Raw genomic sequence first — 22,519 nt, 5'->3', positions numbered from 1 at the left:
CTTGGTAGTACCTATCAATATTCAACATTTAAAACTTGACAAAGTCTAATTTGGCGGTTTGGTTGTCTCTGTTTTTGGTGTCATATTTAGGGAGCTACTGCCAAATGAAAGTTTTTTATGATTTACTGATGCTGTTTTACTCTTAGATTAGGTCCTGATCCACTTGAGTTGATCTTAGTGTATGACACCATGTGTTGCAGAGGTATTCTCTGCCCACTGAATGGTGCTGGCACCTTGTTGAAAAATCAGGAGGTCCTGTGTGAGGTTGCCTGTTCCAGACCATTTGATTGGCATGTATGTAACTGTATTCAGTAACAGTTTTGTCTGCCAACTTGTTTACTGCCTATCTGTGGAAGCTTTTTGTTTGTTTGTTTATTTTGTTTGGTACTGGGGATTGAACCCAGGTGTGCTTAATCACTGAGCCACATCCCCCAGCCTTTTAATCTTATTTTTCATTTTGAGACAGAGTCTAGCTAAGTTGTTAGTGCCATGCTTAGTTGCTGAGGCTGGCCTTGAACTTGTGATCCTCCTGCATCCTGCCTCAGCCTTCCAAATAGCTGGGATCACAGTCATGCATCAAATGTAATTTCTTTTTTTTTTTTTTAGAGAGAGAGAGAAAATTTTAATATTTATTTTTTAGTTTTCGGCGGACACAACATCTTTGTTTGTATGTGGTGCTGAGGATCGAACCCAGGCCGCACGCATGCCAGGCGAGCACGCTACCGCTTGAGCCACATCTCCAGTCCCTGCCAACTTGTTTTTGAATCAATCTTGGCTATTTAGTATTCCTTAAAGTTCCATGTTAAATTTTAGATGGGTTTCTCCACTTCTCAAAAAAAAAAAATATCTTTTTTTCATTTTTATTTTGCAGAACTTGGGATTAGACCTGGGGTTCACCCATGCTTGGCAAAGCTCTCTACCATGAGCCATACCCCAGCAGTGGAGCTCTGTGCTGGGGGGAGATGATTGGCTCTTTCCACGTGTGTGGTCTCTGGCTATAGCAGCTCTGGTGGATTTTTAATATGCAAGTATTTTGCCTTTGGTTAATTTAGTTCCTAGTTATTTTATTTAACTTTTCTTTCAGATTCTGAGGTTGAACCCCGGGGTGCTCTGCTAAACCTCTAGCCTTTTTAAATTTTTATTTTGAGACAGGGCCTCACTAAGTTGTAGTGGCTGGTCTTGAACTTGTACCCTCTTGCCTCAGCCTCCTGAGTTGCTGGGAATCATAGGATCACAGGCGTGTTTGAGTTTTTTTGTTTTTGGTATCACATCATTTTATTTCTTTGGTTTTCAACTTCCTTATTTCACAGGGCAAATTTAGGGCTGGGGTTGTAGCTCAGCAGTAGAGCGCTTGCCTAGAATGTGGAGGCCCTGGGTTTGATCCTCAGTATCATATACAAGTAAATAAATAAAATAAAGGCATTGTGTCCAATTACATCTAAAAAATAAATATTTAAAAAAAAAATTCAGTCTCCCACCTTCCTAGCTACCTTGCTGACCCTTATTGAAGATGACTCTGAGAGGAGGCTCAGCAGAAAACAGGGAGTCCAACAGCCAGCCAGGCTGAAAGAGGCTGTGGGGGCCTCCAGCAAAAGGGTCAGATCTTCCTCCCATCCCTTTCCACACTCTGCACCTCAGTTGCTTTAGGTTCAGTTTCTAAAGATGGTTCCATACCGAAAGAAACTGGTACAGATGGCCATGCTATAATACTCCTCTTTCCCCCAGGAAGGGCTGAAAACAGCTTTTGATAACCAACCTCTCCATACACCCCCAAAATACAGCTTTAAAGCTTCCAACACCAGCAAGGGGGCCTGGCCAACCCACTTAAAGTCAAAACAAAGACAAAATAATAAAAATACGACCAGCAAACAACCAAAAAGAACATCTGTGCTCCTGCAGCTTTCTACAAGGGAGCAGATGGCTCAGCCAGAAAACACAAATATGCTCTTGGAGTCAGGATAGATGCTGTTAAAGGGCATCCTGGCCATGCCCTCAGGTCCTTGACCTTCTCCAAACTGGTCCCCGTCAGCCATCAACCAGGGTTAGGCTTTCCTTCATAGAAAGAGGAGTGGGCCTGTACTTGGTTCTGTACCCTGCAGGTCCGTGTGCATGCTGGTGCTCGACCCCTGAGCTGCACCTTCAGCTCCTGTGTTGGTAATTTTTGTGAAGGGTACTCCACATATGTAGCCGTGTCACCTGTGAAGAGTTTATCTTCCTGTCCGCTTTTTCCTTCTTGCTGAGTCTCTCTGCATAGGACCTCTATAGTGTGTTCAAAAACAGTGATGACATGGGCATCTTGCCTTTTTCCTGATGGTAGAATTTTAGCCCTTTACTGCTGAGCAGGGTGCCTGCTGTGGGTTTCCTTATCTGGGCCCAAAAGGAAACAAGTGTCCTGCACCTTCTCCTGATGCCCCTGGGACACCTGCTGCAACCTGAAAACACCATCCCATGTTTCTGGATGCAGTCCCACTCCTGTTCTAGCCCCAGCCACAGGTTGAACATGCAGCCGCCTCTAGACTCTGCCCTGGCTTTCTGGGCCTGCCTGTTAGGCTCTGGAGTGTCCAGAGGTGGTGTTGAGCTTTTTTCTGGTGTGAGGTTGTGGTCAAGGGACCAACACTCCATGTTCTTAGCTTTGTGATCCACATCTGCAGACAGGCTTTGGCTCTGAAGATGCACCCATTGGTGGGGAGACACCTGCTTTCTGCGCCTGCACCATCTGCAGAGTGGTGCCAGCTTTGGTGGCTACTAAGATGGGCTCCAGGGCAGCCAGTTGGCCCAGAAGCCGCGTGGCCATGGGAGCGGGAGGAGGACCTGGGGTCTGAAGAGAAGCACAGAACACTGAGCACTGTCAGAGTGGAGGTCGCACTGGATCTTGGGGTGTCTCTCTTCTCAGGGTCTCTGGTAAGAAGAGTGACAGCAAAGAGGCCAAGACGGCTGCGGAACCAAAGCCTCGCAGGAAGCCGGGACCCAAGCCTGGGTGGAAGCAGCAGCTGCGCTGCGAGAGGTGAGGGCTGTGGTGCGGGCGGCCTGCTCCTCGGGCAGCGCCTCCACAAATGCTGTGCCTTGCAGGGAGGAGCTGCCCACCATCTACAAGTGTCCTTACCAGGGCTGCACAGCCGTGTATCGTGGGGCTGACGGGATGAAGGTGAGGAACAGCTGAGGGCTGCCTGAGGTGTGGCAGGGGTGAGTGAGAGCCCAGTCCCGGAGACCTGTGTCGGGCCCACCCTGTGCTCAGAGACGCTGCCTGTGGGCTGCAGAGGAGGGACGCTGCAGCTGGGCCTGGGCGTAGCTCAGTGGCAGACACTGCAAAAGGCCTGGCTCCATCTCCAGCACCGCCTGAAGGAGGGGGTACACGGAGTAGGTGGCTCTGCCCTGCTTCCAGGAGGGCCAGGCCTTGTCTGCTGAGGAAGTGGGATGTGCTGCGACGTGGGTGGGGACTTGGAACAGACCAAGCAGCCAGAATCCTTTGCCTGCACCTTCCCGCAGAAGCACATCAAGGAGCATCACGAGGAGGTCCGAGAGAGGCCCTGCCCCCACCCCGGCTGCAACAAGGTGTTCATGATCGACCGCTATCTGCAGCGCCACGTGAAGCTCATTCACACAGGTCCGCGCCTACCCTCACAGGCCAGACCCCCAGAGGTGTGGTCCAAGTTTGGGTGGTGACCATGACCACGGCTGGGCACCCTTTTAGGAGGACCAAGACTGTGTCTTGATACTAGATGGCCTTGGGTGCTCAAAGGCTACTTGAGAGGTCAAGGTGAATCTGCACACAGGAGTGAGTGCCCCTGCCCTTCTCCTTCAGGACCCAAGCAGTTGCTAGACTGACAGCATAGGAATCTGGCACCCTGCCCCCATGTGTTCATTGTTATAGAACGTTCTACCGTTCTGTGTACCTTGTAGAAATGTGAAAATCAGGTACAGGAAAGACATTGAACCCCCCACCCCCACCCTCAGCCTCCTCCTGCAGAGGGCCCACTAGGTTCCCTCAGGATTTCACTGTCCCATATTCTCCTGGCCTGAGCCTGTGGATCCCTCCCAACAGAGGTGCTATAGGAGTGCTATAGGAGTTGTCCCCAACAACTGGGAGCTCCATGCTGGAACTCTGTACCCAGTGATGTGACTGCCAGCTCACTCACCATGAAACCCATTCATGTGCCATTTCTTTCACTGGACATGACTTCCAGGTTTTTTCCTGCCCTACACAATCTGTGTGTTTGTGTGTGTGCACACGTGCTATGGACTGAACCCAGGGGTGCTCTATCATAAGCTACATCCCCAGCCCTTTTCATTCATTTTGAGACAGGGTCTTGCTAAGTTGCCCAGGCTGGCCTCAAACTTGGGATTCTGGGATCCTCCTGCCCCAGCCTCTAGAGTGGCTGGAATTGTAGACTGCACCACCATGCCTGCCCAGCAGTCAGCCAGATGGTATATCTGTGCCATTCAGAAACTTTTGTTTGTATCAGGAAAATACCCATCTGTGAACAAGGCCCTGGCGTGGGCACACAGTGTTTGCGCCAGGTTACACACCCCGGGGCTGATGTGTCTTGGGGACCCATGCTCACTCCCTTTCTGGTCTCCAGAGGTACGCAACTACATCTGTGATGAATGCGGACAGACCTTCAAGCAGAGGAAGCACCTTCTTGTCCACCAGATGCGCCATTCAGGAGCCAAGCCTTTGCAGTAAGTGTGGGCTGGGTGCTTGGAGGCTGGGACTGGTGTGCAGCCTCCCTCACCTGCCTCTGTCCCCAGGTGTGAAGTCTGTGGGTTCCAGTGCAGGCAGCGGGCATCCCTCAAGTACCACATGACCAAACACAAGGCGGAGACAGAGCTGGACTTTGCCTGTGACCAGTGCGGCCGGCGGTTTGAGAAGGCCCACAACCTCAATGTGCATATGTCTATGGTGCACCCTCTGACACAGACCCAGGACAAAGCCCTACCCCTGGAGGCGGAGCCACCACCTGGGTCCCCGAGCCCCTCTGGGGCCATGGAAGGCCAGGCTGTGAAGCCAGAGCCTACCTGAGGTTGGCAGGTGGGACAGTGGCACTTAGAGCAGCTGGAACTCTGCCGGTGTGATGTGGGGTCTAAGACGTGTCCACGTTCTCTAACTGGGGCACAGCTTTGCGTGCTTCTGGGAGTCCATGCTGCATCCCTGCCCCACGTACATCATGTGTCAGGCAGGCTGGAGGGCGCCTCTCTCCCTTGGCTGGTCAAGGGAGCTTGAGTATCGTGTAGCCTTTCTGTCACTCTGGGACCAGCAGCTTATTTTCCAAGTACTGAGCTACTTGAGGCCAGACAGATTATGAGTAACTGATTCCTTTTCCTAACTTCTGCAGCCAAGGAGATTTGTAACCCATTTTCTAGTGCAACAAGAGCTTCATGTTATGCTTGCAATAAATTATTTACAAAGGAGCCAGGCTGGTGCACTGAGCAGAGTCCAGTCAGAAGAGACGGGGCTCCTGGTAGAGGTCAGTGTCAGGCACCGCCCGCTGCCTGCTCAGAAGGGCGCTGCTCACCTCAGGGTCCCAGTCTTCCCGACCAGCCAGCAGCTGTGAGAAAGGAAAACACTACTCAGGACCAACAGCCTGGGGCTGAGATGTGAAATCAGACCCAAGGAGAGGGTCTTGAGTTACCTCTGCCATGTTTGAGGAGCCGTTTTTCTGGCACTGAGGTATTAACTGCAGCAGAAAAAGACGAGCTTCTGTTATCAGTTGTACAGGGTTGCCCTAGAGAGGACAGTCAGATCAGGACACAGTGGACCACGACTGGTGTGCCACCTCACCCCACCGTTCCCTGGCAGGAGCTGTTCTCACAGGCTGGGGAGAGGACTGGCCCTGGAGCTCTGGTCTCCGGCTGGCCGGAGCTGACACAGCCCTGGTCTCCCCATCCATGAAGAGCTGGACCAGCTTGAGGTACATGTCAACAGCAACACGCAGAAAGGCCTCTTCCCCAATGATGGCGTCGTCTTTGAAATGGGAGAGAAGACTAGAGATAAAGAGAACATGACACAGACTAAGTAGGTTAGTGCAGAGAGTGTATCCACCCACCCATCTGTGGCACCAAGCTGCAGGCAAGTGACCCTATCTGGTGGGAGTCTAGGGTGCCTGGGGAAATGCTGCTCCCTCTGACCACACCAGGCCCCCGGGACCAGCCCAGCAGGGTGGTTACCTGTAGAAGGCAAGAGGCAGCAGCTTGGTATGCTGGTCTGGGGCCAGGCGGAGGAGAAGGTGCCCTAGCCCCGCATCTGCAATGCCAAGGGGCCTCAGTCAGCTCTGGGGATGCCTTGGGGACAGAGCTGTCGTGCACTCTGGGAGTGTGTCTGGATGCAGGGACAACATGAGGTTGTGTGGCCACGCTGAGGACTCCCTTCCCCTGGGTCTGGGAAGATGGGCAGACACCACGCGGGGTGATGTCTGCAGGCAGGAGAGCAGACACCCTACACGTGGTAGCCGTGGTCTGATAAGTCCTCTGTTGCCACAGTTGAACCAGTTGTAAATTTAGCAAGAAAACAGCTTGGAAAGGGAGCCCCAAGAAGGGCTTATTCGTAACCATTGGCTGCTTCTGAAGAAATGACACGGCTGTCACAAACCAGACAGTGGCCAGCTTACCCGTCTCCGTCAATTGGAAGAGCACCAGCCAATCCACCCTCCGCCTCTGCAAACACTCAAGGACTTCGGCACAGGTGTTCACAGCCTTCGGGGGGTCAATCGTGTCCTGTGACCAGAGAAGAGCCCCAGGAAGGGCTGAGCATGGCCCCCCGTGTGGGCTCACGAAAGCACTGCTACACTCATGGGAACATGAGGTGAGGGGCGGGGAGGGGACTGGACTTTTTGCTCAGTTGTAAGTTGGTGACAACCTATAGAAAGTGTCACACTGGAGATGCCCAGAGATCCGGGGTGTACTGTCTGACCCATGGGGAAAGAGGGTACCTCAGCTGGAAGGTCACTTACGTTTGGGATCAGATGTGACGAGAGCAGGTCCATCAGGGAAAAGAAAAAGAGGGGAACCAGTAGCTGCAGATGACAACAGGTATGGTTAGGCACGCAGGTCACAGGTGTCCCAGCCCTGGCAAAGCAGACCTGCTCCTCCAGGTGGGCTAGTCTTGGAGCTTCTTGAAAACTACTGCTGATTCAGTGTAACACCAGGTGTGGCAGGGGACACTGACCTGGCAGCAAGCCAGACCCTTGAGGACCAGGCCCCCTGGCTGGAGGCTGGTTCTGAAGCCACTAAATTGTTTCTAGCCAAAGTACAAGACCTTTAGAAAACGTAGGGTATTTAAACGCCTACGTGAGATCTGTAGCAGAGCCACGTGATCTTCTCATCACGTGGCTCTGCTACAGATCTCAGGGTGGCACATGAATCGAGAGTCGCCTGGGGCTGTGTTGGCCTATGTTGGCTGCTCACCCCCAGCTTGCCTGACACTGGTTCCAATTTCTAGCCTCCCATTCCTCTCTAGAGGAGCCAGGGCTTTCCATGCACACCGCACGGCACTCGCAGCCTAGGTGGTTGCTGCTGCTGGGGTCAATGGGCAGTGAGGCTCGAGGGCCCAGCAACCAAGGGGCACAAGGCCAGGGTCTGAAAATCCCTGCACAGAACGTGGAGCCACCCGCATGGTCCTGTCATGCTGCCTTGTGCTGTGCACTCACAGCAGACAGCCTGCAGGGCTGTGGCAAGGAAAGAATCGAGCCCCACAGAAGCACTTGAGTCATAATACTGCACGTTGGCTAGTTTCATTTCCAAATAAAGGGATGGAAACCTCAAGATTTTCCCTGGAAAAGCCACATCCACTAGGCAAACCCTGGGAAATGCCCTGATTAAAAACGAGCCTGCTAGAAAAAAAATCAGCCCCGCCTTGCCTCCTCTCTCTCGCAGTCCAGCTTCAGCCATCTGGCACCTTCTGTCTTGACTTTTTTCACTGCAAAGTGCAACGCTGCAGCTGAGACCCAGGCAGGGTTGGGTGCAGGGGAAGTCGAGCCACGGGCCAGAAAGCTGGGACAGAGAGATGTGTCATCGCTGCAGCACAGAAACAGCTTTCCAGGGAGGATACAGAGGAGCTCAGGTCCTCATATGCAAAACCTGGGTTTTGCATGAGGCCTTGGCAGAGCAGGATGCCAGCCCCACGTGGAAGCATACCAAGGGGGACAGAGCCCGTGCACCAAACCCAATGCCTGAGCCTTGAAGGAGGAGTCCACAAGAACACTGGGAACTCAATGCCCTCGGTCCTCCAAGGAGTACTGGGTCTGGCCAAAGGGATCCAGCTCTATCTCTGGTGGAGTTAGGGTCAGTAGGAGAGTCTCCTTTATCCAGGGGACCTTTACCCCTGAGCTATGTCCACAGCCCTTTTTTAGTTCTTTTTAGACAAAGTCATGCCAAGTTGCTGAGGCTGGACTTGAACTTGGGATTCTCCTCTCAGTCTCCTGCATCACTGGGATTACAGGCTGTGCCACCACACCTGGCAATGAGCCCTGCTTTCTATGTGCTGAGGTTTCAGGCACCCCTGGCGCTGAAGGTATCCAGACGCATCAGGAAATCAAAACTAGTCACCAAGGACCGTGAAGGTTTCTACCCTTTGGGTACTGGGACCAGTGTGTCCTTGGAGGTCCTCAAGAACTGTCCTCAGGAGGTGGACTGCCCTGACTGGCACAGGTCTGACTGAGCTGCTGGGTGGAGAACTGAGCATCAGCACCCTAATACACCTGATGCTGGCAGTCTGGGGCCAGTGTTAGATGTGAGCAGGAGATGGGGCCGGGATGGGAAAGCTGAGTTGGAATGAGACCTGCTGAAACCTGTCCCATGAACACTCCTGACCTGCCCGGCTGCTCCAACTGGAGGCTATTAGCCTGGTTCTCGCCACCCCTTTCCAAGGGACCCTAGCAACTGCAACCCAGGATGTCCATGGTCACAACCCTGCCTCGTCCTGCTGCCAATGCCTACTTGCTGGCAAACTGCTGGGCTTCCTGCAGCCTCTGCAGCTCAAGAGGCAGTGGGCCCTGGAAGCGTTTTCTCCACCGACTTTGCAGTACAGGCTCTAGGCTTGACCACCAGGCCTGAATGGGAAGAGAGCAGGAGGAAACAGGTCAGGGCAGCTCTGCTTGGCCCCACCTCCAGGACCAGAACACCTGTATGAGGCGCTGCGCTGTCCCACAGCCAGCTCCCCAGAGCCCTCGCTGCTGCTTGGCTGGGGCTTCCCAGGTGCTCCCTGTGCTCACCCTGTGGCTCACATTGTATAGCTTCAGGCAGCACCTTATTTACCTTGCTGTGTTCAGAGCAATCCCACGAGGCACCTGTACTCGAGGGCAGGACAGAGAATGCCCTGCCTCTGCCCCATGACACCCTGCAAGAGCTGGTGCCTCACAGAGAAGGAAGCTGCCAGTGTGGCACAGCTACCCCCTGCCCTGAAGTGCAGGTCAGGTGTAGCCCCAGCAGGCAACAGAGGCGGCCTGTGCAGCCCAAAGAGCACACAGAAAGCTGCAACTGAGCCACAATGACCAAGATGGAGACAGACGCAGAAGGCAAGGAGCAGCAGTGAGGAGCCCTGATGGGCAGAGCCCCACACTCCAAGCAGCCAGTCCTACCAGCGCAGAGGTCAGAAGGATGGGGCATTTGGTCTGGCACCCAGTCAGAGTCAGGTTGGCCGTCAGCAAGGGGTCGTGGCTGTGTGCACAAGCATTCAGGAGCCCCTGCAGCAGAGAACACAGCAGAGGCTCACCCAGGCACCCTTGTGAGCCCAGTTCCTAAAGGTCACCACCCCAAAGGAGATCTGTTCCCAGGGACCCTGAGAAGGTCACATGGGAGGTGCTAGGGGAGACGAGTTACCCTGAAGAAATGGATGGTGATGTCGTGGGTCAAGGCGCCTCCCTGGGAGGAGAAGTTTCTCTGTAAAACAGTTCAGCAGGCCAGTGGCAGAGAGAGGGGCAAGACCAGAGTGCAGTGTGCTATGGGGTTTAGCTATGAAGCCACACTAGGGACAACTGGCCATCAGCCACAGAAGGCTGCCCTAGTGTGCTGCCAGAACCTCCCCAGCTTAGGCCCCTCAAGACTGCCCGCCTGCTCTGGCCCAGACACATGGGCTCCAGGTGGAACTGGGAGCTGTGGCTCTGACTCTAGCTGAGAGTGACAACGCTATCATTTTACTTCTCTGCTGACCACACACTATTCTCTGTGCAATTGTCCACTTCCATGGGCTGCTGGGGATAGAACCTAGGGTCTGGCACATGCTAGGCAAGTGCCCTACCATTGAGAGACATCTCTAGCCCTTTTTATTTCATTCTGAGTCAAGGTCTTGCTGAATTGCTCCAGCTGGCCCAGAGCATGTGACCCTCCTGCCTCTACCTCCACATCACTGGGATGACAGCTGTGCCACAGTCTCTAAAGCTGCCACCGCTCTGCTTTCCTGGTCGCCTGCCGTTCTGCACAACTGGAAGGGAACCTAAGCTCAATCTCCAGTCACGTTTGTGCATTGGTCTTTAGGCACAAATGCCGGCTGCTCTCCAGGGTGGAGTGAGCTGGTGATACACAGCCCCAGACGATGGACGCAGGGTGAGCACCACCCCCGAGTTATTGTTAAGATCTGGTGCAGCCCACACTGGTGGATGTCTGTCTATCACAGAAGGAGGCTGGTGCCTGGCGGGCAGACTCCCACGGGCCCTGACGTGCACACCTGAGGGAGCGTCTGCAGAGGTAACAGGCTATGGAGAGAGCCGCCACAGTCCTCCCAGGAGTTCTTGGCTATCTAGGCACCACGCACCTGTGACTTTTGTTCCTTTCCCAGCAGCCAGTGATCTGTGCCCTCCTCCCACCCCTGCCAGCCTATGCTCACACAGCACCTACCAGCTCAGAGTTGACCAAGTGGAAGAAATCCTCGCAGAGGGGGTTGATGGGCTGTCGGGCCTGCAGGCCGCCGACCAGGATGGATGGGGGCAGGCGAAGGAGGAGCCTTGGAGGCAAGGAGCAGTGTCAACAGTGAAGGCAAGCACAGGCGGCAGGCTCAGGAGGAGCCTAGCTCATAAGGAGCACCCTGCAGCCTGTGATGCCACCAAACCAGTGGTCTGGTCCGCCACCCCACCCAACGGTGCCTTCGCCCTCAACTCCTGCACCAAGCTCAGGCTGCTGCAGTCCTGCAAAACGTGCTAGCAAAAAAGAAACTGGTGAAGAGCTGTACAACCATCAAGCAGGAGACTGCACCACGATCCCCACGACGAGAATCAACAAGCCACTCAGGCACAGAGAGGCACACCCTGAGCACACAGTCCCTGTTGGACACCTCACAGTGCACCTGAGGAGAAGGCCTGTATCCACAGCACTTCCACCCCAGACCTGCCCTCCCCAGAAACCACTAAGGATGGCCCATCCCAGGCTTGGGGAGGCCAGAGACAGGCGACCAACGGAGAGGAGAAGCTTGGTACCCCTACATGACACTGCCCAGCCAGGCCTTACCGTCTGCATGCAAGCAGCTCCTGCTGTCTCTGGAGGCTGGTGGCCACACCTGCCCCACCTGCCAGAGGCTGCAGCCGGCTGCGCAACACCGAGAAGACAAAGTGTCCCTGAGTAGTTGCACCCTGCTCCAGCTCCAGGTCAAGAACCATCTCCTGGAAAAGAGCAAGGTCAGAGGCTCGGGCACTTGACCTCACTCCAAGCATGAGGAGAGTGGTACACGGAGGCCGCAGACAGAACAAATGTGGCAGCTCATCCACCTGGAAATCATCATGACTGCAAAAACCACAGGGAAGGAGAGCCTTCACCCCAGGCAGCCGGGTGGGCGATTCCCCATTACCCTCTGCCTCTCCAAGCATGCGCGTGTGCGTGGGGACAGGCAGAGGGCCAGTTAGCTCACAGGCTCCCTGGCCCATGCTCCACCAGCATCATGGTTATGGCCACACTTACCTGCCCCATCACGGGGTCCAGGCAGGGTTGGTGGCTTTCTGCTGCCAACCCCCTTTATTTTGGAACATTTCCACAGACTTTCATGACACTGATGCTGTCATGAAATGAATGTTGAGTGTGACTTTTTAAATGCCAAAGGATGCTCAATTCATTCAACCGAGAATCCCACTCTGGAAATGCATTCAGATCTTGTGCCCTATTCCATTAAAATACACTATGGCCGGTACTTTGCTCCCAAGAGCAGACCTGACTTCCACAGTTTGGGCTGGGAGCTACATCATCACTGATTGCACAAAACCCAAGTTGTGGCCATCTCCTCTGCATCTTCCCCCCTTGCCATGTCTCATCCTATGTCCTCAGGATCCAGCCCAGCAATGGGGGCCACAGAGGAAAGGCTCCCAGCACTCTGGTGACACGATCACTGGCAGGCAGGTCTGCCTTGCTAATATGCACTGAGATTGTTTGCCACTTCCCTAGGCCAGGCTGCATGGAGTTGACGGGGAGTCGGGGCTCCTGTGCACTAACCAAGCTTCGCCCCAGGCCTCATCAGGTGAGAGGATGCAATAGTGGGCGAGACAGGGAAAGTACAGACACTAGGAATGCTCAAGCAGGAGACAGCTCAAGGCCCTGGACACCGGGAGCTTTGGCTCCCTCCAGCTCACCTGCAGCCTGGAAAGAAGATCCCCACTTCCTGTGTGGCCACCAGGGACCCAGCCAGAGCTCTCCAAGTGATTCCAACTCCTCGAACTGAAAGTCAAGCGGCACAGAAGTCTGCTCAGCATTTCAGCAGTGCTGTAGTGCAGTGCCCACCTCTATCCAGTGCTCGCATCACAATGCTCGATCAACAAGCAGCAAAACCAGCGCTTCTTGTAGCCCAAATCCAGCAGGTATAACAAGTAGTACATATCAGGGAAAAGCAGGACTTCTCCTTAGAATGCAACACTGGGTTTACATCAGATTCCAGTTATAAAATCACTTATAATTGATGCGGAAAGAGCATTCAATGGATTTCACAACTGATCATGATTAAGCCCTTGGATAAACTATGAACAGAAGGGTCCTGGTACCCTTCCTGTGAGGGTTTGTTTCTGGACTCCAGCTGCTGTTGATATATCTGTCTGTCCTCCAGCTCTACACTTTCTCAACGTGATGCAGGGCAGCTTGGAAAACACAGTATTTAATTGTAAAGATAGAAGCCTCTCACCACTTTACTACAAGCTCTAGCTAGAGCCATTCAATAAGAGAAACAATAAAGGCATCCAACCTAGAGAGGAGTAATGTGAACTCTGCTCACAGACGACATGGCCTGCACTAAGTCCTGGGGACCCACACAAAAGTATCAGAGTTAATAAAGGAGTTCAGCACGTCAATATACCACCAGAAGCTGTATTTCCACACACCACAATTAATCCAAAAACAACACTAAGGAACCATTCTGTGAGCACCAAAACAATAAAATACATAGGAACAAACAACCCAGAAAGCATAAGGTTTGCACCCTGGAAACCATAAAATACTGTTGAAAGGAATTAAAGAAGACTAAATAAACTGAGCTTAGTGGTACACGCCTATGATTCCTGTGCCAGCCTGGGCAAAAAAATAAAAAGTGCTAGGGTGTAGGTCAGTGGTAGAGCTCTGGGTTCAGTCCCTATTATCCTGCAGAACAAAACAGACCTACGTAAATGGAAAGACACCCTATGGTCATGGAAGCCTCAGTGTTGTTAAGATGACAATACTTGCCCAAGCTGGTCTACAACTGAATGCACTACCCATCAGGATGCCAGATGGCCATGGAGAAATCGAGGAGTTGTTCATAAAATTCAGATAGAATTGCAAAGATTGCCAAACAGCCAAAGCAATCCTGAAGAGCAACGAACCTGGAGGACTCACATTTCCCCACATCAACACCTACTGGAAAGCTACAGCCATCAGTGTGTAGAGCTGGAGGACAGACAGATACATCAACTAGCAGGTGGAGCTGGGAGTCTGGAAACAAACCCTTCCAATGGGGTGAGAAGTATTTTTAACAGCAGTGCTGGGACAGCTGGAAATATGAAAATAACTCAAAACTACTGATGACAATAAAAAAAAACCCCTCAATACAGGTATTAAAACTAAAAACAAATGAACTGGATTCCATCAAAATTTATAAAACTTCTGTGCATCAAAGGACAACTAAGAATGAGGACATTTACAAGTTGCTAAGAGGTCATATCTAGGATACGTAAAGACTCTGTACGATGACCCAATTTAAAAGTGGGCAAAAGGAGCAGGGGTGTAGCTCAGCAGCAGACTGCTTGCCTAGAGGACACAGGACGTGGGGTTTGATTCCCTAGCACCTGGGAGCAGGTGAGGGATGTGATCAGATGCTTCCCCAAAGGCACATGCAAAGGTGCTCCAAGTTGAGACCATGAGAAACAGCACCTCATGCCCAGAGGAGCAGGCAGGCAGGTGGCATGTGGGAAGTAGGGCCCCTGCACTGCAGGTGGGTGCAGAGTGGGCAGAGTGACCAGATCACCCACAGCTCCACTCCATACACGCCTACCCAGAAACCTCACGGAATGCTCACAGCAGCATCATTCCTGAGGGCCAGAATGCAAGCACAGCCTGGCATCCACCCTGCACGCATGCACAAACCCGTACGGGGTGCACCCTCCCTGGCACACCCTGTCATCAGAACTCATGTGTCTGGGGGCACTGCTCACGGAAGCCAATGACACCCAGGACACAAGGGCACACATGCCGTTCCATTTCTGGGATGTTCAGAAAGCAGTTCCACAGCAGGAGGCTGGCTGCCAGGGCTCGGAGGTCACTAGCAGATACTCCCTCACTGAGCTTCACACCCACATGGCTGTCCCTTCGAGGGGACAGGACTGACTTGCTTCCACAGCGTGGGCTGCACCACCCCAGGCTCTATAACTGCTGCCACACTGAAGCACGTTTCCATGCAGCGGCAGATGGCACACGACGGCTATGCCAACTGGACAGCACCTTCATGGGCCCCAGGGAGCAGGAGGGACAGTGGAAGAAACTGTCTGGACTCCATCTTCACAACTAACATCCTAAGATTCACTGCCTACCACCTGGGAAGGAAACTGTCTGCCTCAGGGCCTCTACACAGCCCTGCTGGGCGAGACAGGGATGGGTGGAACCTGGAGAGTCACTAGCAGCATTCCTGAGGACAAAGGGGCTAGAACCGTCTACCCCAGGAGACACCTGGCCAGTCCACACTCACTGCTTCAAGCACTGCATGCCAGCCCTGCTATGGGAGGGGGGATTTTCGCCAGGCCACCGGTACCATCTTCACATTGCTGACCCTGCACAACAGGTGTGAAATAGGTGTTCCTCCTGCCACAAGCTGTGCCCTGGGAGAAAAAGCTGACCCAGGATGCCTCCCTCTAAGTACCACCTTCTGCCCAAATGCGTTTTGTGTAACGTGATGGACTGAGGAGGGACAGTGCATTCTCAGAACTGCCTAAAAGTCAAATGCATTTGGTGTTGTGTGGCTGACCTTCGATAGAAGTCCATCAGCACGTTGACCAGAACTGTGCACGCCACCTGCAGGTCTCCATCACAGCCTCCTGAAGCAGAGGGCGCAGGGAGGTAGTGCTCATAGATTGCCCACTGGTGGAAGTCCTGTCTGCAAGTGAATGCTGATGTGAGTTCTGAGGAGGAGGAAGCAAGTCATGGCCAGTGTTGCTTCCTAATCTGTACGTGGGAAGTCTGAGTGATTGCTGGGAACACTGGAGTGGCTGGGACTAACAGTCTCAGGCACACATTTCAGCACGGCCTCATGGAGGCCTGACTACGTGCCAGGCTAGGACCTGGAAAGGCATAATCTCAGTGGCAGATCCACCCTTGCAAACTGCTGCCATCGACCAAAGTCCAGATGGGGTGTGGTCCTGCAGCCTGAGCAATGGCTACACACCCAAAAGACGTGCAGGCTGAGTCATCAAAGATGTCTGAACTTCGCCCAGTCGTCTTGCGTACACAGTTGTGAGGTCTGTGTTCAGACTGCAGGGCAGCTGACAAAAAGTGCCGGGGCACTGTGGGAGCCAGCAGGGCCTCCAGGGGGTGGAGACCCATCCCACAACCACACAGCTGCAAGCCTGCAAGTAGGCCAGGGCTTTGCTGTCTGTCGCCTGCACAGAGCCGTCCACGCATCACTCGTGTGATTAAGAAAGGAGCCAGGTGGGTGGTGCACACCTGAAAACCCAACTACCCAGGAAGCTGAGGCAGGAAGATGCAAGCTCCAGGCCAGGAAGACCGGGTCTCAGATTAAAAGTAAGCAAAGCTGGGTCCAGCTCAGTGGTAGAGCACCCCTGGCTCCACCCCAGGGCCACACATAGGACAGGACACCCAGGAACACGTCTGAACATCACCTCCAGGTAACAGAGACCTAGGGGTTAAGATGCGGTTCTTAGGAACCCTCACACCAAGAAAGTGTGGTCTGCCATGTCCGTTTCCCATGTACCCAGATGTCCACTGCAGCGGAGGACAGTGTGAGCATGGGAGGGAAGACTCTCAGAGCCAACTAGCCACGGGCCTGCATCTGCAGCTGGTACTTTACCAGTGGTCCTTTACACCCAGCCTTTGTGGTGACGACAGTTTCCTCTCTGTGCCCTAAACTCCATACCCTCAAACCCAAGTCCTTCAACAAGCCATTTATGTGCCCAGAACAGCAGGCCTGGCATGACAGTCTTCAGCCCTGGATTTGCCCAGCTTGTGGTACTCCCATCTCAAGATGGCACATGCCCAGAGCCACCCTTTCCCCGGCCCTGTCTTGGCAGTGCTCATCCCTACTTCCAGTTCACCTGTTGTCACTAGGGCACAGCCCGGTCAGGTATGCAGAGCCCTCTGTGCACCTCATGTGCCCTGTCTGTACACAGGTGCCATCTTGGCAGGCTCATCTGACACACTGCAGGCCCAGCTTCTAGGACATTCTAGGAAAGTCTGCCACAGAACAGAAGCTCAATAAATGCTTCTTGAATGAAATAATTAGAATTGGTGCAGAGGCTACACAGTTAACATGAATGTTGCACTGAAGGTAAAAAAGACAAACTTTGGTAGAAAACTGAGGCCATTTTTGAGGAGCTCCCACAGACACTCACCTCTCTGTGTCTGACAGGGCATCGGCTCCAGGTTGGATTTCCAGTTCCAATTGCAGCCAGTCCCCAAAGGTTAGCTGAGAGACAAGGGTGGTCAGTGCAGGGCAAACTCCACACACTTGTTGCTTTATCCCCAAAACAAAGGCCTGTCTAAAGCCAACTGCAGTTGAAGAGCCTGACAGAAAGGGCCCCAATTCTGTCAAGGAAACACCTGTGCACACTCCATCCCCAAGAGACCCAGGCCTCTCAGATCACAGGTTCCACACTCGCCTCTTCTACCAAGTGCATTTGCTCCAAGCCCGAGAAGTGAGGACAGGTGCCATGGAGCTCTGACGCTATCCTTGCTCACTGCCCAGCCCTGAGCCGCTGGCCCATGTGCTGCACACCCCCCCACACACACACACACACACAAAGCCAAGACAGATGAGTTCCTGGCTCCCTGCACTGGGGGGGAGCCCTGCGGGAATAACCACTGCTCAGGTATTCCTCACAGCCCACTTCCTGTCTGAAGATTCCCAGAGCAGTTTTACAGACAGATGTGGGCAGGTGGGCTGCTCTCAAAGCCTCACACTATGGGGACCCTCAGCAGACCCTTTGAGGGTGAGGGCGAAGGCCAGGCAACCAGGTGCAAGCTGGGAGCAGGCCCCTCTGCCTCCATGGGGCCCCTGGGAGGAGCTGCCACGCCCCTCCCACACTGGGATGCTGAACAAGCTGGGAAAGTCGTGCAACCCACCTTTCAGGTTTTTTCCCTAACTTAACAACTGTTCAGACACACGAGGGAATGGTGGAGCAGCAATGTGGTTTTTTTTGTGTGTGGGGGGGGGGGGACGGGGGGGTACTGGGGATTGACTGCAGGGGTGCTTAACCACTGAGCCACATCCCCAGCCCCTATTTTGTACTTTATTTCGAGACAGGGTCTCTCTGAGTTGCTTAGCGCCTCACTTTTCACTGAGGCTGACTTTGAACTTACAATCCTGCCTCAGTCCCCCAAGCCTCTAAGATTACAGGCACGCCACCGCACTCGGCTGCAATGTGTTTTTAATTCACCCTTAAAATCTTCTGTAAAAAGTTACTATTGGGCCAGGCACAGAGGCTCACACCTGTGATCCCAGCGACATGGGAGGCTGAGACAGGAGGATCACAGTTGAGAGACCGGCCTCAGTAATTTAATGAGGCCCTATCTCAAAATATATATGAGTTTAGTGGTAGAGCACCCCTGGATTCAATCCAGGGACGGCTGGGGGAGCCTGGGAAGCACATCAGGTATTTCCACAGAGTTTCTCACAGCTGCACATGGAGCTCTAGTGGCCTCAGTGCAGAGTGGGCCTGCATACCCCAGGGCTTCATGCCTCTCAGCTCAGCGCTCACACACCCAGGTGGGGAGGGGGCAACCTACACGAAACTCCCCGGTGAGCAGCTCCTGGAAGTGGCCCTGTCTCCACAGGGCCAGTGTGGCCATCTTCCAATCTGCAGGGGAAAGGCACAGGGGTCCCCAGGGAAGGCCAGCTGCATCCTCCTGAGGGAGAGGCACCCGGGCCTCTGAGAAGAATCTGAACACAAGAAACTGGAACTGAAAGAGACACATGGTAAGGCCAGAACACCGTTCCCCCAGCCGTGCCCCGCAGGTGACCTTGGGGGCAAAGTGTCCCCCACGCTTGGCATTTGCTGCCCCGAGCTGGCGTCTGTGAGTGCATCCAACTGCGTCTGGGGCTGCAGGCCCGAACGTAGAGGGCTGGAGCCACACCACCTTCCAAAGGTCTGCCCTGGCCTCGTGGGAGGGGTTTGGGCTGTGGTACCCGCTGCCCCCACTGTGGACATTCAGGGATGGAACGCCCAAGGAGTCTGCCCTTCTGACAAACGCAGCAGGATCCACTAGATGAAAGCCTTAGGATTCTCCTTTAGATGGAAAGAAGCTTCTCGTGAACACACCCTGTGAATGCCAGTGTCTGTTTCTTTAAAAGAGGAGCAGACAGGTGCAGCTGCTACTTCACACCCAGATTCAGTAGGGAGACACCCCAGATGGCCACGGCAGTCCCCAACCAAGGCCCGATGCCCACCGAAACCTGCGACAGTGGCAGACCTGGCCTCTGCAGTACAGAAGACCAGGAACCCGTACACCTACCTTCTTGACAAGACCTGGAGACAAACAGCTGTGCCAAGAGTCGCAGGGCCGGGGAGAGACCCTGCACAGAGCGTAAGAGAGCGCTGCCGTGCAGAACCTGCCAACAGAGCAGCAACAACCATGGAGGGCTCGCTACACTGACCTCAGCACCTTCTGGCCTGGGGGCCCGAGCAGCCATCCCCAGCCATCCCCTGAGCTGCAGCTGCCATCCCCACAAGTCCCTGACCACACGAGGCAGAGGTGCACTTCAGGTGTGCAAGGGCTGAACTGGTACCACCCGCCTCAGACCAACCAGGAGCTTGGGTGTTCTGTAAGGGACACGGCCAGGAGGGAGGTGGACACCCTGGACTTGAGGGTGTGTCATCCCCATGAACAGAAGAGGAGGAGTCCTCAGAGCCAGTGAAAGGTGTGCTCAGGCGTGTCCTGAGAGATGAGCATGCTTCTTCGCACACAGGGGACATCCCTGAGCATGGCCTCGGCCTCCGCGGAGCCAGTCACATAAGACCAGCTGTGATGATGTGCAGAGGCAACGATGAACAGGAACAGAGCCTTTCTGCCCCCCGCCCCCCCCGCCCCCGAGACCAGAGCACCAGGAAGGTGGGGAGCAAGAAAGGAGACGCAGCAAAGATGGCGTGGGGCCAGGCTGCAGGTGTGCGTGGGCGCCCCCACCACTCCTAAGGCACCCAGGAGCATCCACACCAGAAATCAGCAGCGACACCCTCCCTAGGAGTTGCGCAGTGACCAAGGTGTATCAGAGACGTCCACAAGGTGGAAACCTCTCCCTCTACACGTCTATCTTTTCTGGGGGCTAGTGATAAGGCCCCAGGCCTTGCACATGCTGGGCCAGTGCTCTCCTTGAGCCGCACCCCAGCCCACCCAGTCCTCCAGGGTATTATCTGATGAAGGCTTATTTCTTTTCCCAGGAGAGGAGAGCAGTGACTGAGAGGAGAGTCGGCCTACCTCAGGCAGAAGAGCGAGGACTCCTTGGTGTGGCACGTCAGGAGGCTGTCGAGGAACCTGGGGACAGGAAGGCTGCTGGCCGGGGCAAGAGGGCCTGGCTCCACCTCCGGGAGTGCAGACCCAGGCTCACCCAGGTGGACAACCAGGGCAGCCAAGCCCAGCACATGTGAGGCACTCAAGCGTGGGCCCTGAAAAGAGGGACAAGTGGCAGAGCTGGTGACAGCCCCCCAGCCAGAAGGCTCCTGTGCTTGGAGGACTAGCCAGGCTGCCCAGCCCTTGGAGCAGCCCCCGTGTGGCCTGCATGAAGGGGGAGCCTACCTGGTGGTGGAGCAGCTGGCAGAGGCGGGTAAGGACTGCAGGGAGCAGCGTAGGTCCACACAGGGTCCTCACAAAGAAGGCTGCCCAGGGACCCTGCCTGTAGATAACAGAGGTGAGGCCCTGGCCCCTCACAGCCCCACACACCACTCCCACAGCTGATCCAGGTGCAGAGGCCTACCAAGGGCCAGGTCATTCCTCCAAACAGGGACCAAGGACAACAAGACTTCTACAAATCCCCACTTTTTGGAAGTCGGCCTGGACACCTGCTCCTGGAAGTTGAGCTCACTCCGGCCTGGCCTGCTATCTTGATGCCCCAGGACAGCCCAGGATCACCTAGTCAAACTCCTGAGCCCTTACCTCTCTGGAGGGGCAGAGCTGGAGGCCACCATCAGGCTCTGACAGAAAGCTGAGAGCAGGAGGTCCACCACCTGGGAGGGACATGGCCACCAACGGCTGTAGCTCCCACCACTAGCAACGGGAAGCAGCCTGTGCAAGCATGGGGAGATGGCAGGGCAGCTGGTCCCGGGACCCCCACCCCTGCCGAGTCCAGGACTCGTCCAGGACTTGGAAATCAATGCTGAGCAGCCGAAAAGGGTGAGTAGAGACTCAGGCCTGGGGCTGCAGAAGGTGTCTGCAGCCAGGACGCACACAAACGGGCTGGCTGGCCTGGGCAGGGAGGGCCCAGGTCTTTGAAGCCTGAGCCAGCTCCTGACATAACCTACGAAGCGGCTGGTGCCGCAGCCTGCACCCACCAGCTGCTGCTGCTGCTGAAGTTCTGGAGCAAGGACGTTGAGCTGAATCCTCCCTCTGCCACGGGGGCTGCCATCCTCACCAGGCCCCAAGGCCGCGCTCAGTCGTTCAGAAACCACGGCCATCTGCGCAGATATGACTGCAGGTAGAGAAACCACCCAGGGAAGACAGGACACGGGGTAGACCAGTGCTCAGGGGCTGACATGGCCTCGCAGAAAGCTAAAAAGCCTCGGCCACCAGCTGGCTCCCACACCCCAGCCAGGCAGTGGCAAAGCTCATTCTCATTGGGGGAGGCAGTGATCAGACCACGGACACACGGGGACCTATGCCTCGTGACACTGAGCACATGTGGTGTGGACATGCTGGGCCTGCTTCCATTGCTCCTTCTTCGGGGATCAGCCTTTGGCTTCTGAAACCCCAGCCCAACCCTCCCACACGGCACTGGACAGCCGGGGCGAGACGAGGGGCGAGACGAGGGGCGAGACGAGGGGCGACCACCCCACTCAAGCATGCAAACCTGTGGCTCAGGAAGCAGCTGAGCTGACCTTTTCAGGTTCTGGCTTAAGAGCAGAACTCTTCACAGTGCCCTCCAAGGGCCACGTCCTGGCCAGGCCTGGCAGCACAGGCCTGTGGTGCTACCACTGGGGAGACTGAGGCAGGAGCATCACTAGAGCCCAGGTGTTTGAGTCTAGCAAGCCCAGCCTCAAAAAACACAACAAGAGCACCCCAGGACCACGCGAGCACGGCTCTGAAAGGCTGTGTCTCCAGCCTGTGCAGGCGGCCTCAGGGAGGGGCTGGACCCCAGAGCTGCAGTGCTACGGGGCTGTTTGTGTGACAACTGAAACTGGTTGCTCTGTGTGACGGTGGGCGTGGTTTGTTCCCAGGGTGGTGGTGGCGTTGGTGGGCGTGGTGGGGTCCCAGGGGCACCACCTCACAAGGCCTGCTGTGGTTCTCCAGGACACTACTGGGCCTCCCAGGAGGCTGAGAGACTGTCACAAAAGCACAGGCCTGATCGTCCTGGTCTCTCTGGCCTCCTGCTTGCCTGTGCCCTTCTGCACATACAGTCAAGCCTGGGACTGCCTGCCTCCAGAACTGTGAACTAAATATACCTTATTTCTTTAAAGATTACCCAGTGTTGGGTATTTTGTTATAGCAACAGTAAGTGGCAATACGCTCAGGAAACATGTGGCTTACTTATTTCAGATTCTGCATCCTAGTAAGAATCTGAACGTCCTGCAGTCAGTTTTCACTGCCACAGACTGCTGGGTTGCACCAAGTGCTAAGGGGCTATGCATGCTCTCACTCCATGCATGAAGCCTTCACCCCCACTCAGTGTTTTCAGAGACAGAGTAGAGGCCCAGTGTACTTCACATTAACACAG

General features: G+C 54.6%; 2 protein-coding genes across 14 annotated transcripts in view; one reads left to right on the top strand and one right to left on the bottom strand.

Moving 5' to 3' along the window:
- Znf276 (zinc finger protein 276) overlaps nt 1-22,266 on the top strand; it is a 30,134-nt gene extending 7,868 nt beyond the window's left edge. For 2 of the 3 annotated variants that reach the window (XM_015495932.2, XM_015495931.2), the window contains exons 7-11: nt 2,894-3,004; nt 3,070-3,145; nt 3,487-3,604; nt 4,581-4,680; nt 4,750-5,409. In XM_015495932.2, the coding sequence (XP_015351418.1) occupies nt 2,894-3,004; nt 3,070-3,145; nt 3,487-3,604; nt 4,581-4,680; nt 4,750-5,020 (676 nt within the window). In that variant the 3' untranslated portion in view covers nt 5,021-5,409. Of the gene's footprint in view, nt 1-2,893; nt 3,005-3,069; nt 3,146-3,486; nt 3,605-4,580; nt 4,681-4,749; nt 5,410-20,033 lie in introns of those variants that run through there. The other variant, XM_048792464.1, reaches the window with a different exon arrangement.
- Nucleotides 5,298-22,519, bottom strand: part of Fanca (FA complementation group A) — a 39,886-nt gene continuing 22,664 nt past the window's right edge. Inside the window, exons 23-43 of one of the 11 annotated variants that reach the window (XM_015495930.2) lie at nt 21,141-21,277; nt 20,746-20,816; nt 20,389-20,485; nt 20,071-20,258; nt 19,111-19,207; nt 18,385-18,558; nt 16,992-17,065; nt 15,392-15,520; nt 12,543-12,627; nt 11,434-11,585; nt 10,828-10,933; nt 9,814-9,873; nt 9,573-9,677; nt 8,932-9,044; nt 7,854-7,986; nt 6,948-7,010; nt 6,606-6,711; nt 6,166-6,241; nt 5,811-5,982; nt 5,631-5,723; nt 5,298-5,546 (exon numbers count right to left, since the gene is read on the bottom strand). In XM_015495930.2, coding sequence (XP_015351416.1) covers nt 5,439-5,546; nt 5,631-5,723; nt 5,811-5,982; nt 6,166-6,241; nt 6,606-6,711; nt 6,948-7,010; nt 7,854-7,986; nt 8,932-9,044; nt 9,573-9,677; nt 9,814-9,873; nt 10,828-10,933; nt 11,434-11,585; nt 12,543-12,627; nt 15,392-15,520; nt 16,992-17,065; nt 18,385-18,558; nt 19,111-19,207; nt 20,071-20,258; nt 20,389-20,485; nt 20,746-20,816; nt 21,141-21,277 — 2,339 coding nt within the window. In that variant the 3' untranslated portion in view covers nt 5,298-5,438. Of the gene's footprint in view, nt 5,547-5,630; nt 5,724-5,810; nt 6,712-6,947; nt 7,011-7,853; nt 7,987-8,931; nt 9,045-9,572; nt 9,678-9,813; nt 9,874-10,827; nt 10,934-11,433; nt 11,586-12,542; nt 12,628-15,355; nt 16,834-16,991; nt 17,066-18,384; nt 18,559-19,110; nt 19,208-20,070; nt 20,259-20,388; nt 20,486-20,745; nt 20,817-21,140; nt 21,278-22,519 lie in introns of those variants that run through there. The other 10 variants (XR_007343603.1, XM_048792453.1, XM_048792450.1 and 7 more) reach the window with 10 other exon arrangements.

Source organism: Marmota marmota, unplaced genomic scaffold, assembly GCF_001458135.2.
Source record: "Marmota marmota marmota unplaced genomic scaffold, marMar, whole genome shotgun sequence".
NCBI classification, from domain to species: Eukaryota; Metazoa; Chordata; class Mammalia; order Rodentia; family Sciuridae; genus Marmota; species Marmota marmota.
Note: the sequence above shows the minus strand (reverse complement) of the source record. Positions and strands in the feature narration are given on the sequence as shown.